Source organism: Lampetra planeri, chromosome 48 (genome assembly GCF_965212315.1).
Source record: "Lampetra planeri chromosome 48, kcLamPlan1.2.h2, whole genome shotgun sequence".
Lineage (NCBI taxonomy): Eukaryota > Metazoa > Chordata > Hyperoartia > Petromyzontiformes > Petromyzontidae > Lampetra > Lampetra planeri.
In genome coordinates this window covers 6,779,316-6,794,585 of record NC_136154.1, presented here as the reverse complement: position 1 = coordinate 6,794,585, position 15,270 = coordinate 6,779,316, and the positions used below count along the sequence as shown (strand labels likewise).

At 52.7% G+C, this 15,270-nt stretch overlaps 2 protein-coding genes across 3 annotated transcripts; one reads left to right on the top strand and one right to left on the bottom strand.

Moving 5' to 3' along the window:
- Window positions 1-40: 40 nt before the first annotated feature.
- LOC144733625 (uncharacterized) lies at window positions 41-5,189 on the bottom strand. Its single transcript, XM_078615649.1, is given in 3 exon segments — window positions 41-1,017; window positions 1,019-1,703; window positions 4,281-5,189. Coding segments are annotated over 2 exon segments (957 nt in total). The 5' UTR covers window positions 1,670-1,703; window positions 4,281-5,189; the 3' UTR covers window positions 41-711.
- LOC144733618 (uncharacterized) lies at window positions 4,582-8,787 on the top strand. Of its 2 annotated transcripts, none has more exons than XM_078615637.1 (2): window positions 4,582-4,675; window positions 5,843-8,787. In XM_078615637.1, exons 1-2 carry the CDS (start codon window positions 4,654-4,656, stop codon window positions 7,321-7,323), a joined length of 1,503 nt encoding a protein of 500 aa, XP_078471763.1. In that variant the 5' UTR covers window positions 4,582-4,653; the 3' UTR covers window positions 7,324-8,787. The 2 variants fall into 2 exon arrangements, with proteins under 2 accessions (XP_078471763.1, XP_078471764.1); XM_078615638.1 differs by lacking the exon at window positions 4,582-4,675 and adding an exon at window positions 4,684-5,228.
- The last annotated feature ends 6,483 nt before the right edge of the window (window positions 8,788-15,270 follow it).

The following is a 15,270-nucleotide window of genomic DNA, read 5'->3' as shown; positions in this document are numbered from 1 at the left end:
CGCGAAAGAAGTTCGACGTACAGTACAAAGAAAAAAAGCCCCCCCCCCCCCCTCCCGTACAGCTTGAACAGACTGTAGGGGCAAGTGCTGTTAGCGAGCGCCTATGAAGGCCGGCACGGCACACGAGGGGGTGGGCGGCCAACACCACGCCCGGCCGCCTTTGTCTCCCCAGTGCCGATGTTTACATGTCGCACCAGGTACTCATTTGAGGCCGAGCCGACCTAGGGGAGGCCCTGGACCGGTTCAGATAAACGTCACCGGTGTTGGCCGTGAGCGGGAATCGAACCCGGGTCGCCGGGTTCGTAGCGCGGCGTAGCGCTAACCTCTACACTCTACTGCTACACAAACACACACACAAACACACACACAAACACACACACAAACACACACACACAACAACAACCACCGCGGCGCTTGCGCCAGGCTAGGTGCACGTCGAGGCTGCCACGTGAAGTGTCCAACGCCCGCCGGCAGGAGGTCACGGGGCAGACCCAGCAGGTGCCACGGGTCGACCGACTGGTGTTGGCCGTGATCCGGAATCGACCTCTGGTCTCTGCCGGGGTTCATAGAGAAGATCGCTAACCGCTACACCACCGCTACCCACGCACGCACACACACACCAACACACACGCACCTAGCGCTCGCAAAACACGAAACCGACTGCGAGCGACGCACACGCTAACCCACACGCACGCACGAACCAATCCCGCCTCACGGAGTTGCCACCGCGTGGCTCCGCCTGTGCGCGTGCAGCGCCCCCGATCGCGCGAACGCTTTCCCGCACTCGCCGCACGCGTACGGACGCTCCCCGGTGTGCACCATCTTGTGCGTGTGCAGCGCGCCCGATCGGGCGAACGCCTCGCCGCACACGCCGCAAGCGTACGGACGCTCCCCGGTGTGCACCCTCTCGTGGATTCGCAGCGCCACGCGCTCCGCGAACGCCTTGCCGCACTCGGCGCACTCGTGCGGGCGCTCCCCCGAGTGCAGGCGGCCGTGCGCTACGAGGTTGTCCGAGCGGTGCGAACGCTTTCCCGCACTCGCCGCACGCGTACGGACGTTCGCCGGTGTGAGTGCGCCGGTGCGTGAGAAGCGCCCCCGAGCGAGCGAACGCTTTCCCGCACTCGCCGCACGCGTACGGGCGCTCCCCCGTGTGCGTGCGGCCGTGGGCTCGGAGGCTTCCCGAGCGGGCGAAGGTCTTGCCGCACTCGGCACAGCCGTGCGGTCGCTCGCCGGTGTGAGTCCGCTGGTGGCTGCGGAGGTAGTCGGCGCGGGCGAACTCCATGTCGCAGTCCGTGCACTGGAAGAGCACCTCGCGCATGTGGATCCTGCGGTGGGCGGCGAGGCTGTCGGACTGCGCGAACGCCATGTCGCACATGGTGCACTTGTGGGGCTTCTCGACGGCGTGCGACGCCTCGTGGCGGAGCAGCACCTCGGCGTCGATGAACACTTTGCCGCATTCGGCGCACTTGGACGACTCGGCCGAGTCGTGCGTCGCCTGGTGGCCGATGAGGACGCTCACGGTGTCGGCACCGTACGGGCAGTGGGGGCACTGGTAGACGACGGGTTCGGTGCGGCCCGCGTGTCGCTTCATGTGGTCCTCCAGGGCGGGCAGGCTGACCAACACCCAGTTGCAGACCGGGCAGCAGATCCGTTTGACCTCTTTGTTCATTTTTTTTTTGGCTGGGCCACGGATTTGGCGGATGCTGCGGGGGGGCAGCGGGGGGGCAGCGGGGGGGGGGGGGGCAGTAGGGGGGGGGCAGACACGGAGCGAGGCACAAGGGAGGAGGATTAGGAAAACCAAAAAGTGCCCGCCAAATGGCCACGAAAACTCAGGGGGAGAGAAAAAGAACATCAAAAAAAAACAACGACAAAACATCAACAAAAACTACAAAAACTAAAAAAACGTAAAACTACAAAAAACTAAAAAAAATCAACAAAAACGAAAAAAACTAAAAAAAACATCAACAAAAACGAAAACAACAATTGTTATACAGGGTGTTTCAACAAGATGGACCCGATTTGAAATCGCGTTTTCTCTGCAACCACGAACCGCCCATGAATGAAACTCTTACCACTTGAAAGGGCGGGGCTTAGAGAGGGAGGGGCGTAGAGAGGGAGGGGCATAGAGAGGGAGGGCCGTAGAGGGCGGGGCGTAGAGAGGGTGGGGCGTAGAGAGGGATGGCCATAGAGAGGGCGGGGCGTAGAGAGGGAGGGCCATAGAGAGGGCGGGGCGTAGAGAGGGAGGGCCATAGAGAGGGCGTGGCATAGAGAGGGAGGGGCGTAGAGAGGGAGGCTGCTTGCGTTGTGGCCGAAACGTCGTGAGAATTATTTTATCATGTTTTATTTTTATTATTTTATTTCCCTTCTACGTGACTTTACCGGAAGAACCAAGAAGATGATATCGTCTCGATGTTGTCCGTACAGCAGGCGGAGGGCGCACATAGCATTTATAACACATTCCTGCGGAGGGAGCTGGTAGGAACGTTGGGTTGCTCGGTCAATGGCCAGGGTCAACGGCGGCGTGGTGTATTCCGCAAATATGGCCGACTGTGAGGGCGGGCACAAGCCGCCGTGAGTAGGTTAAACGTTGAGTTTTATAAGGGCACCACGGGGTGACCAGCCCCTCCCCACCCAGCCCCACCCTCCCCACCCAGCCCCACCCTCCCCACCCAGCCCCACCCTCCCCACCCAGCCCCACCCTCCCCACCCAGCCCCACCCTCCCCACCCAGCCCCACCCTCCCCACCCAGCCCCACCCTCCCCACCCAGCCCCACCCTCCCCACCCAGCCCCACCCTCCCCACCCAGCCCCACCCTCCCCACCCAGCCCCACCCTCCCCACCCTCCCCACCGAGCCCCTCTCACCCTCCCCTCTCCACCCCACCCCTCCCATTTTTTGATGCACGACGGACGGACACAATAATCCCCTGTGGGCTGGTGGAACCAGGTGGTTCCTACCAGTAAAATGGTTCGTAAAACTTGATAACTCATTAAAACCGTCTGTAATTTGTGCGTGCAACAGTAACACGTTGTCATCGTGAATTAAACTGCTTTGAAATTGGGTCCGTCTCTTTGAAACATCAGCAGCACCTAGACACAAAGACAAAGCTACCCCAGGTAGCCTGCAGCAGGCTGTAGGGGCAAGTGCTGTGTTAGTAGCAGCACCTAGACACAAAGACAAAGCTACCCCAGGTAGCTGACCGCAGGCTGTAGGGGCAAGTGCTGTAGTAGCAGCAGCGCCTAGACACAAAGACAAAGCTACCCCAGGTAGCCTGCAACAGGCTGTAGGGGCAAGTGCTGTTAGTAGCAGCAGCACCTAAACACAGAGAGAAAGCTACCCCAGGTAGCGTGCAACAGGCTGTAGGGGCAAGTGCTGTTAGTAGCAGCAGCGCCTAGACACAAAGACAAAGCTACCCCAGGTAGCCTGCAACAGGCTGTAGGGGCAAGTGCTGTGTTAGCAGCAGCACCTAGACACAAAGCTACCCCAGGTAGCCTGCAACAGGCTGTAGGGGCAAGTGCTGTAGTAGCAGCAGCAGCGCCTAGACACAAAGACAAAGCTACCCCAGGTAGCCTGCAACAGGCTGTAGGGGCAAGTGCTGTTAGTAGCAGCACCTAGACACAATGACAAAGCTACCCCAGGTAGCCTGCAACAGGCTGTAGGGGCAAGTGCTGTAGTAGCAGCACCTAGACACAAAGACAAAGCTACCCCAGGTAGCCTGCAGCAGGCTGTAGGGGCAAGTGCTGTTAGTAGCAGCACCTAGACACAAAGACAAAGCTACCCCAGGTAGCCTGCAGCAGGCTGTAGGGGCAAGTGCTGTTAGTAGCAGCACCTAGACACAAAGACAAAGCTACCCCAGGTAGCCTGCAACAGGCTGTAGGGGCAAGTGCTGTGTTAGTAGCAGCAGCAGCGCCTAGACACAAAGACAAAGCTACCCCAGGTAGCCTGCAACAGGCTGTAGGGGCAAGTGCTGTGTTAGTAGCACCAGCGCCTAGACACAAAGACAAAGATACCCCAGGTAGCCTGCAGCAGGCTGTAGGGGCAAGTGCTGTGTTAGTAGCGAGCAGCAGCAGCGCCTAGACACAAAGCTACCCCAGGTAGCCTGCAGCAGGCTGTAGGGGCAAGTGCTGTGTTAGTAGCAGCAGCGCCTATGAAGGCCGCCACTGATGTGAACCGTGCCCCTGCCGGGTTCGCAGAACGTAGCGCGCTAACCACTGCGCCACCGCTCCCCGAACTCACACAGACAAAGACAAAGGCGCCCACCCACAACCGGTATAGCCTCACCTGAATGTCGGGACAAGTGCTCTTACGAAGGACCCGGCACTGCGGCGGATGTGGCCAGCGCGCGCGCCCGGCCGCCTTTGTCTCTCTCCCCGGTGACGACGCTACAAGGTAACGCGTTTGAGGCCGAGTCTACCTAGGGGGAGGCCGCACTCACGGACCACTGCCCGCTCTCTCCTCTGGTCAGCTCTCGTATGTGACGTCACTTCCGTCCCCCTCCACGCTCAACCCCATCACGCTCGCGTGACGTCATCTCTCCGCAAACAGGAGGGCGCGCGAGTGACGTCATCCACAAGAGGATCCACACGCGGGGGGGACGTGACGTCACGTCGGCCGCCGTGGCGGCTGCTGGAGACGCTGGGGTTTGACGTCACGGATGGACGAAGAGCGCGAGAGTGGTGAGGACGTCTGTGTGTCTGTCTGTGTGTGTCTGTGTGTGTGTGTCTGTCTGTGTGTCTGTCTGTGTGTGTCTGTCTGTGTGTCTGTCTGCGTGTCTGTCTGCGTGTGTGTCTGTCTGTGTGTGTCTGTGTGTGTGTCTGTGTGTCTGTCTGTGTGTGTCTGTGTGTGTGTCTGTCTGTGTGTCTGTCTGTGTGTCTGTGTGTCTGTGTCTGTCTGTATGTGTCTGTGTGTGTCTGTCTGTGTCTGTGTGTGTCTGTCTGTATGTGTCTGTGTGTGTCTGTCTGTGTGTCTGTCTGTGTGTGTGTCTGTGTATGTCTGTGTGTGTCTGTCTGTGCGTGTCTGTCTTTGTATGCGTGACTGTCTTTGTCTGTCAGCCTGTGTCTTTGTCTATGTGTCTGTCTGTCTGTCTGTGAGCCTGTGTCTTTGTCTGTCTGTGTGTATGGGGAGCGGTGGTGCAGCGGTTAGCGCTACGAACCCGGTGACCCGAGTTCGATTCCCACTCACGGGGCTTCAATTGAGTAGCTGGCGCGGTGCCTAAAAACATTGGCTCTGGTGAGACAAAGGCGGCCGGGCGTGGTGCTGGCCACCCACCCACTCGTGTACCCACTGTGCCGGCCTTCATAGGTGCTCGCTAACAGCACTTGCCTCAACAATCTGGGTGAAGGCTATACGGGGCATCTCTGTCTATCTGTGTGTCTGTGTTGTTAATGGCTGTCCGTGTACGTATGACTTGCATCAGCCAGTCATCTCAGTCAGTCGACCCGTGGCACCTGCTGGGTCTGCCCCGTGGCCTCCTGCCATCGGGCGCTCGACACTTCACGTGGCCTTAACGTGCACCTAGCCTGGCACAAGCGCCGTGGTGATGTCACCGTCAGTTAGTGGCGAATGGCGGTTGTTGTTGATGTATGCCTGTTGCAATAGATATAATTACTCAACCCAAGCTATGAATACTTGGATACTTGAGTTTTCTTTGTCCTGTTCGACTAACACCGGTGCTGTCAAAATATCCGATTATTGATCGAGCACCTCGGTCAAGGGGCTATGTATACATTAAAATAATGCGAGAATGCCATCCGGCAAAATGTACCGCCGGTCAGAACCGTTGTCTACGTATGGTGCGAACGAAGTTCAATGTACACAACGGACAATTTCTTCACTTTTTCTAGGTTCACACCTCGGCGGAGGGGATGATTTTCCTTCTCGTGCCTCACTGCATCCCAGCGCCCGAGACATTAAAATGAACGAGGGAGGAGAGATGAAGATCTACTGCCCGATCTGCAACTGGGTGGTGATCAGCCTGCCCGCCCTGGAGGACCACATGAAGCGGCACAGGAGTCGGACCGAGTCCGTGCTGTACCAGTGCCCCCACTGCCCGTACAGCACGGACAAAGCGGCCACTCTGATCGGCCACCAGAGGACTCACGCCGACGAGAAGCCCTACAAGTGCAGGGTGTGCGGTGAAGTCTTCGCCAACTCGGGAGACTTCTGCTCCCACCAGAGGATTCACGCCAAACGAAAGCGGCACAAGTGCTCCTTCTGCGGAAAGGCGTTCGCGCAGTCGGAGGACCTTCGGGAACACGAGAGGATCCACACGGGCGAAAAGCCCTACCACTGCACCGTCTGCGGAATGGACTTCACTCAGTCGCACCACCTCCTCAGCCACCAGAGGATCCACACAGGCGAGAAGCCGTACGCGTGCGCCGTGTGCGGCAAGGCGTTCGCGCGCTCGGACACGCTCGTCACCCACAAGAGGGTCCACACGGGCAAGAAGCCTTACAGGTGCGCGACGTGCGGCAAGGAATTCACGCAGTCGGGAGGGCTCGTCATACACGAGAGGATCCACACGGGCGAGAAGCCCTACAAGTGCACCGTGTGCAAGAAGGCCTTCGCCCAATCGGGAGCCCTGTGCATACACACGAGGATCCACACGGGGGAGAAGCCTTACGCGTGCCCCACGTGCGGGAAGGCCTTCTCCGAGTCGGGAACCCTCGGCATCCACAAGAGGATCCACACGGGGGAGAAGCCCTACGGGTGCCCCACGTGCGGGAAGTCGTTCACGCACTCGGGAGCCCTCCGCATCCACCAGAGGACCCACGCCGGTGGGAAGCCCTGCAAGTGCACAAAGTGCGGGGACACGTTGACGTTTTCGGCTCGCCTTCGCGCTCCCAGGGGAACGTGCCGGGGCAGGAGACGCCACGAGTGCGCTACGTGCAGGGGGGCATCCGCCGAGTCCAAAGACCCCGAGGACGAAACCGCGACTCCCTCCGGGGAGGTGGAGGTGACCGTTGAGGATGAGAGTCCCACGGTGGCGCGGGGGCGCGAAGAAAACCACAATTTTGAGACGTGGCCGGGGGTTAAGGTGGAATGTGGACCCGAGCCTCCTTCGACCTCCCTGTCAATTGTAAAGCGGGAATGTGACGAAGGGACCTGCTCTGAGGCGCGGTCGAGGGTGAAGGTGGAACGCGAAGGTAGCGATGGTCCTTCCATCCCGCCGTCGATCGTGAAGCAGGAGCGTGAAGAACGACCCGGCTCGGAGACGTGGTCAGGGGTGAAGGTAGAAGGTGGAGGTGACGGTGCCTCGTTTCCCTGCTCGATCGTGAAGCATGAACGGGAAGGAAGCCCCGGCTGTGAGACACGGCTGTTGTGAAGGTGGCACACGGGTGGCCGAGTCTCTGCTTTGGGAACGGATGTTGAGGTCTCCATGGGAAGGTGAAGTAGGAGGGGACTACAAAAGGAAGCATGTCGAGTGAGAGCGAGTCCTCGACTGGGACCTTTATTAGTTTGGTGGCGCGGGTGGAGGATGTGTAATACACAGAGGGGGCAGGTCTCGTGGGGCGGAGATGAAACACTCGAGAAGCTGACCAGGAGAGAAAAATGTTGAGAAAATGCCATCCGATACATCGGCCGTTGGAAAGCACGAGCGTGTCTGCACGAGTGAACAGAATGGATGGAGAAACTATCACGAAGTGTTGGAAGATACTAGAAATAAGTCCTGTGCCGGTGGACCGCTGGAGTCATAAGTAATGACACAAATAAAAGGTGACACCTCATGGAACTCTATAAAGAACTGCGATGTGATGCGTGGCAGCTGTTAAGTAGAGTTGGCTCTTGGCGGTTATTGGACCTCCCAAATAGTGGGGTTTCTACTGAAGCTACACCAATGAGTTGTTATTGATAAGACTACTAGATACGGATTCGCCTTCTTAAGAAGTATAACGACCGACACTATTGTTGGAGACTCCGCGCCGGCTGGCCAGTGAGTCCTATTCTGGGACAGAAGCCCCTGGCCAGTTAATCGTCACCTGGGGGCAAACCCCTGGGCAGAGATTAGGGAGGAGACTCGGAGATGATTGGTCAGCGAGTCATCTTCTGGAGAAAAAGTCCCTGGGCAATGAGTGATTGGGCAAGGAACGAAGACACTCGGGTGCCTGGCCAGTTAATAGTCAACCTGGGGGGCAAACCCCTGGGCAGAGATTAGGGAGGAGACTCAATGATTGGTCAGCGAGTCATCTTCTGGAGCAAAAGTCCCTGGGCAATGAGTGATTGGGCAAGGAACGAAGACACCCGGGTGCCTGGCCAGTTAATCGTCAACCTGGGGGGCAAACCCCTGGGCAGAGATTAGGGAGGAGACTCAATGATTGGTCAGTGGGTCAGTGAGTCATCGTTTGGAACAAAAGCTCCTGGGCAATGAGTGGCAAGGAACGAGCGCCAGGGGATAAAAGAGGAGAGCGAGAGACAGAGGTCACAAACGGGTTTTGATTCCTTACCCGTACCCGTACCCGGCCGCACCAGGATCGCAAATGGGTACCCGTACCCGTTCCCTACCCGTACTCTACCCGAAATGAATGACAAACGGTTACCAGTGACTCACGGCCTACCCGTACCCGGCCGCACCAGGGTCGCAAACGGGTACACGTACCCGTACCTGGCTGGGTACGGGTAGCCGGGTATCGTGTAGGGTACGGGTATCGGGTACCCGGTTGCGACCTCTGGTGAGAGAGGAAGGGGTGGGGGGGAGTTCTTCGTGCGGAGTGCTGGAGCGTGGTGTGTTTCCTGCCGTATGACCGGAGATGCTTCCTGTGGGTCATCGAATAAAGAGACCATCGCTGAACACGGTGGTGAGCGGAGTCCTTCTTCTCACGATTGTCAACATTATGAATTATATCCAGATTTGTTTTGGGGGTTCAGGGGGCATGTTTGAAACGTAAATTTTACAGGAAGGAACAACAGTTCGACACTGCCCACCAGGGATTATTTGTCTGTCTGTCGTGCATAGCCACGCCCCCGATTTGTATTTCATAGAGTGCTCAGGCGGGCTCAGCACCACGTGACGCGCTGCCCCACGCAGGTTGCGCCGCGTGACACGGATCGCACGAATGTGCTGTCCAACCAAGTTCCTACCTGCCCACTCTGAAGGAACGTGTTTTAAAGATTTTTATAGTTACAAGCGAAGGCTTTGTCTAGAATATCATTAGAATTTAAATCAGTTGATTAGTCAGTCACAGTAACCTATATCTGTTAAGAGGAATAACTGGTCGTGGACTTTGCTGGTTTTCTAGGAGTTTTTGACATCGCACGTTTATGAAAAGTAATTGAGCTTTCAAATACGAGTGGGAAGCTAGTTGAGATCCAGTCAGAATAAATGATGTTAAGGCATCGCTGTTTTTTTGTTTTTGGCCAACTTTATTGGCAATTAACAATGACGACAGTTTCATAGGCAGGGATACACATTCCGGCACGTTCTGGAGTGGTTAACAATAAAATGACTACGGAACGACACGCACACGCGTTTGTTTCACCATGTCACCCCCATCCCAATCCCTTCACGAGTTCCATCCAACCCTGGACATAGCCCCGTCGCCAATGATACGTGCCCGTCAGTTTTATCATTTTGAAATTTGGCAATGTCACATACCAGGCTATTATATACAACATTCCGCCCCCCCCCCTACCTCATTCTACCCACTTCCTCTATCCTCTCACTTCAGGTCACATCCCACGCTATTATATACAACATTCCCCCCCCCCCCTTGCTCCCCCCGCCCCACCCAGCCCGTCCCCCTCCCGCTCCCTCTTCCTCCCCTGTCTTCCCCTCCGCAGATAAAAGTACAACAGGTAGCCCCGCTCACGGAACCCACTCGGGTGGGGCGGTCAGCCCAATCCCCTCCCTCTCTCCGTCTTCGCAAACGTCAGCTACTCTACAGCGGCTCCATAATAGTAGGACGTACCTATTTTGTGATGTCACGTTACCGCTCTACAGTAGGACCCCTCTTAACGACGGTAATTGGTTCCACAAAACCGGCCGTCAAGTGATTTGGTCGTTAAGCGAGTATAGGAAATACATGTTAAAGTCTTAACTCGTTCAGATAGCATGGAAAGTTGCCCCTTTTCACCCCAAAAATGTACATATTTTAATAATGTATATTCATACGTAAAGATACTGACAATATAAACACATATGAAAATAAACACGATTAAGCAATGCATTAATATTTACTGTACCTACAACAGCCTGACTTTTAACAGGAGAACGGGCGGTAAGCGAACACATTGGGTTCTACGGAGGCCCGCCGTAAAGCGTTTAGTCATTAACACGGGTGGCCGTGTAGAGGGGTTCCACTGTATATCAGTGGATTCTCATTGAAATGTTAGCATGCATGTAGAAAATGTAACATTAATCAGGATTATTTTACAGAAATGTCTCTCTTTAACCGCAAGCTACCGGACTCGCCGGGTTCATCACTTCCGCCGATTACAGGAATCCCTCGTCATTCGCCAACTTGGTATCCACGACTTTGGCTACCCGTGAATGGCATCTGTAACGCTACACGACTGTTGCATCGAGAAAGTGATGAGATAAAGTTACGCAAGTGATTAAGTGATTAGATAAAGAAGTGATGAGAGATAAAGCTGATTTACCTATCCTTGGTTCTTTCGGTAAAGTCACGTAGAAGGGAAATAATAAAGTAATAAAAATAGAAAACAATACAAATTCTCACGACGTTTCGACTGCAACACAAGCAATCATCATCAGGTGTGAAATCCACAGCAAGACTTTACCGAAAGAACCAAGAATATGAATCCCTGCAGTCACGAAAGCTTTAAATCAAAACGTATACAGGTAGGAACAACAGGTTCCACACTGCCCACCAGGGATTATTTGTCTGTCGTGCATATCCGGAATTCCGCCCACCCATGCACCTCCCCACCAAACACGAAGCTATGCCGCGATTGGTTGACGATGTCGGGGAGTGTGGGGGGAAGGGTAAACATGCCCACTCATCCAACTGGCGCCCCCCACGAACGCCGCGCTGTCCAACCAAGTTCCTACCTGCCCACTCCGAAGGAACGTGTTTTACCTATTTAAGGTAATTCATTAAAATGAAGTTTTGCGTACAGCCAATATCATTTATCCGCTAAATTTCCCATTAACGAGCATCGCCGGGGCGCATTCCCTCGCGACTAACGAGGGAAACACCGTGTATCGTGAAAGTCTCTGTCCGTCACGCTCTGTATCTCGCACACGGTAGGTCAGAGGAAAACGTGCGTACAACCAAAAATGTTTCTCTTGCCGACGGCATGCGTGGAAAATGTCCGCCTTTCCCAATCGACAACGTTTTGTCCCCCGAGATTCCGAAAAAAAGTAACGCCCGATACAAGCGTAAATCTTGCTCTTTAAGCACGAGATTATTTGATGTATATTGAAATTGTACGATCACCTCGATTCACAATCATAGCTCATTCACGGGATCATCCTGGTTCCATGCAGTGACCTGTTTTGTACGTGCGAATATACGTTGAACGTATTTCACGAATACTGGACGTAGCCAACCGCGCTAATCGGAGGTGCGGGTGAAGGACGACAAAACTAACACCACACAAAAAGCAGTTCTAGAGAAATGCGTTTGTGTCACAATCTAGATGATGGTTTAAAAGTGCGAAGCTCCCAGTGACTTCCTAACATCGGAAGAAGCATTCCAGACGGCCGCAGGAGCAGCGCATCCGAAAACGCCGCTCGACCGAAGAAGTGGCGACAGCCATCTCTGCCCTCACAGAATTCCTTACAATGAACTTCATCAACACGCTGTCTTGTCTCCTGTGCTTCGGTGAGAAGCATATTCCTTATAGGGAAACAAACACTGATTACTAACCTAGCATAATTACAATAAAACACATTCAAACTGATTACTAATCTACAACTCGCATCGTAACAACTGCCTGATTACTAATCTAGTATATAATTACAATAACCCACCCCCCCCGCCTCAAATCGTTGCACCTGATGAGTTGATGAGTTAATGATGACGTCACCCTGCTGCTGCTGCTCTATATAAGAACGGGAGACGATGATGCTGGATGCAATTACCAGCGAAACGTCGTACTCAAAAATTGTAAATGTTGTGGTTTCACGCTTCAACACACCGGTGGGCTAAAGCAGTGAACTATTTGTCTTTTGTCAACGTGACACTTTTTTACTGATTGGCCGTGTCGGGTGGTGGAGGGTTACAACACATTTATAAATAACGCGATCTAAACCCAAAAACGTTGATTATGAATAATATTGGTCGCGAAAGCCTGCTACGTGTTCAACTGAGAAGCATAACGTTTGAATCCCCACCCCCCCCCGCCCACGCGATCGGGTCCTTCCACCCCCCTCTTCGTGCACGTTGACCGCATTCTCCCACACCCAAGGCGCTGTAATACGACATGAAAAGCGGACACTGGGAAGTGGGCGTGTCTTTGCCCACACGTGGTGTCATGGCGGCAAAGGGGGGCGTTGCTGCTTTAAGTGCTTGGGGATTGCTAATTGGACACAAACTCTTTGGTTCTTTCGGTAAAGTCACGTAGGTAGAAAAATAAAACTAAATAAATATAATATAATAGAAATAATAATAAAAAAGTTAATGAAATACAAATTAAAGAAATATTCAATCATACTTTTTTCTATAAAGAATAATTGTATTGCTTTATTTGATTTGATACATTTTTATTTCAGTAAAGTTAAGAAAAATGTATTCATTTCTTTTATATCAACTTTATTTTTTTCTATCTACGTGACTTCCCCGAAAGAATCTAGATTTGAAGCTTTCGTGACTGCAGGAATCCATACTCTTTGGTTCTTTCGGTAAAGTCACGTGGGTAGAAAAAATAATAAAAGATCACGTTTCGATCGCAACACAAGCGGTCGTCCTCAGGCAGATAAAATAATAATCCAGCAGTGGGACTGCTCAACCAGCGAGAGAGCTGTTACAACAAGGTTATAGAATCTAGATTTGAAGCTTTCGTGACTGCAAAGATTCATACTCTTAGTTTTTTCGGTAAAGTCACGTAGGTAAAAAATGAAATTAAAATTAATAAAAAATAAAATAATAAAAATCACGACGTTTCGGAGGCAACACAAGTCTCCGTCATCAGGTGGGACCGTCACAGCCAGATTTGCTGTATCTCACTTGATACAGCATCTCACTTGATACAGATTTGCTGTATCTCACTTGATACAGCAAATCTGGCTGTGACGGTCCCACCTGATGGAGACTTGTGTTGCCTCCGAAACGTCGTGATTTTTATTATTTTATTTATTTTAATTTCATTTTTTACCTACATGACTTTACCGAAAAAACTAAGAGTATGAAGGTTATATATGTGGCAATTTCTTGTCCATCGCCACATATATAACCTTGTTGCAACAGCTCTCTCGCTGATTCAGCAGTCCCACTGCTGGATTTTTTTTTTCCTCCGCCTGAGGACGACCGCTTGTGTTGCAATCGAAACGTCGTGATCTTGTTCTTGGTTCTTTCGGTAAAGTCACGTAGAAGGAAAATAATAAAATAATAAAAATAAAAACATAGTAAAATAATTCTCACGACGTTTCGGCCACAACGCAAGCAGCCGTCCTCAGGTGAAGAACAGGTCTGTCGGAAAGACAGCGTCTGAATGAAACACCACCAGGCTTGGAGCGTATATTTAAGCTGGGATGGAGGGGGAAGAGCGCCTTGACAAAAGAATTTGCATATCAAGAGGAATTTAGCATATTTATGGGAAATGCAGATATGGGATTAGTCATTATTTGTGGAATTCGTAGGAGGTGGGCGGGGGGTTTCAAAGTCATATGCCCATGCATTATGCAGGATTAGCAGCATCAAAGGGAGGGAGTAAGATTAGCATTAATAAAGGAAAGGAATGTTAATAGTATGGAGCTGCAGCAACTAATATGCTTAGGATGACCGCTTGTGTTGCGATCGAAACGTCGCGATCTTTTATTATTTTTTCAACCTACGTGGTCACTTTACCGAAAGAACCAAAGAGTATGGATTCCTACAGTCACGAAAGCTTCAAATCAAAATTGGACACACTTTTGGTCTATAAACAGACATCAAATAACATGAAAAAGCAAGGACTTTAACACCTGTTTAAGATCAAGTAAGTATTTACACTAAATAAATACCCTATTTCTGCTTAACAGCAAGAGCGGGGGCATGGATCGAGACTCGTGATCGAGTGGCACGCCCCCTTATTTCCCTTCCTTTGATTGGCTAAGACGCCGTTCTTCGCCGGGGCTGTAATACTATAAAAGCCGACATGAAATAAAAGCGGACACTTAGAAGCAGAGGTCGCAACCGGGTACCCGATACCTGTACCCTACCCGATACCAGGCTACCTGTACCCGGCCGGGTACGGGTAGCCGTTTGCGACCCTGGTGCGGCCGGGTACGGGTAGGCCGCGAGTCACTGGTGAGTCACCGTTTGTCACTCATTTCGGGTAGGGTACGGGTAGGGAACGGGAACCCATTTGCGACCCTGGTGCGGCCGGGTACGGGTAAGGAATCAAAACCCGTTTGCGACCTCTGCTTAGAAGTAGGCGTGTCTTTGCCCACACGTGGTGTCATGGTGGCAATGGGGGCATGCTTTGGGCGGTTGGGGATCGCTAATTGGACACAGGAACAAGAGCGGGGCGCGGATCGAGACGGTTACGTCGTGGTCGAGAGGCACGCCCCCTTATTTCCCTTCCTTTGATTGGCTAAGACGCCTTCCACATCGACGAAGGTCATCCCCCCCCACCCCATGCTGCTACGGGGCGCATCATCTGACATTGACGTCACCCTCATGGGCCTCCCTTGAAGTGTCGCGGGCGGCATGAGAGCCATTGATGCGGTGTTAAGGGTTTGTTGTTGGTATTTTTTCAAAGAAAAGCCTAACAATGTCTTCTCAATTGTACAGCCGTTCTTTATTTCTATTTAATTGCCCGTTCTTAAGTCTTTTCTGAACTATATGCAATGGTACCAATAGGTCAGGAAATATCTGAGACTAAACTGTTTAAATTTAATCTGGTATGGCCAACCACTGAGCTATGTAGCTGGTTTTTTTTCACAGCGACCTGGCTATCACAAATGATAGATCAACGAAGTGGCTGATATCACCACGGGCAAATTTATAGCAGCAGCCAAATACTCTAAATGTGGAGGGGAAAAAAAACTGAGAAAAATCCACGCATGGTGATGGGGGGGCGGTAGGCTGGTGATACATCTCAGAGTGGCGGGATGTTAACTACTTCGCCTGGTGTACAGGAGGTTCGTGGGTTCGATCCCAAACCCTGA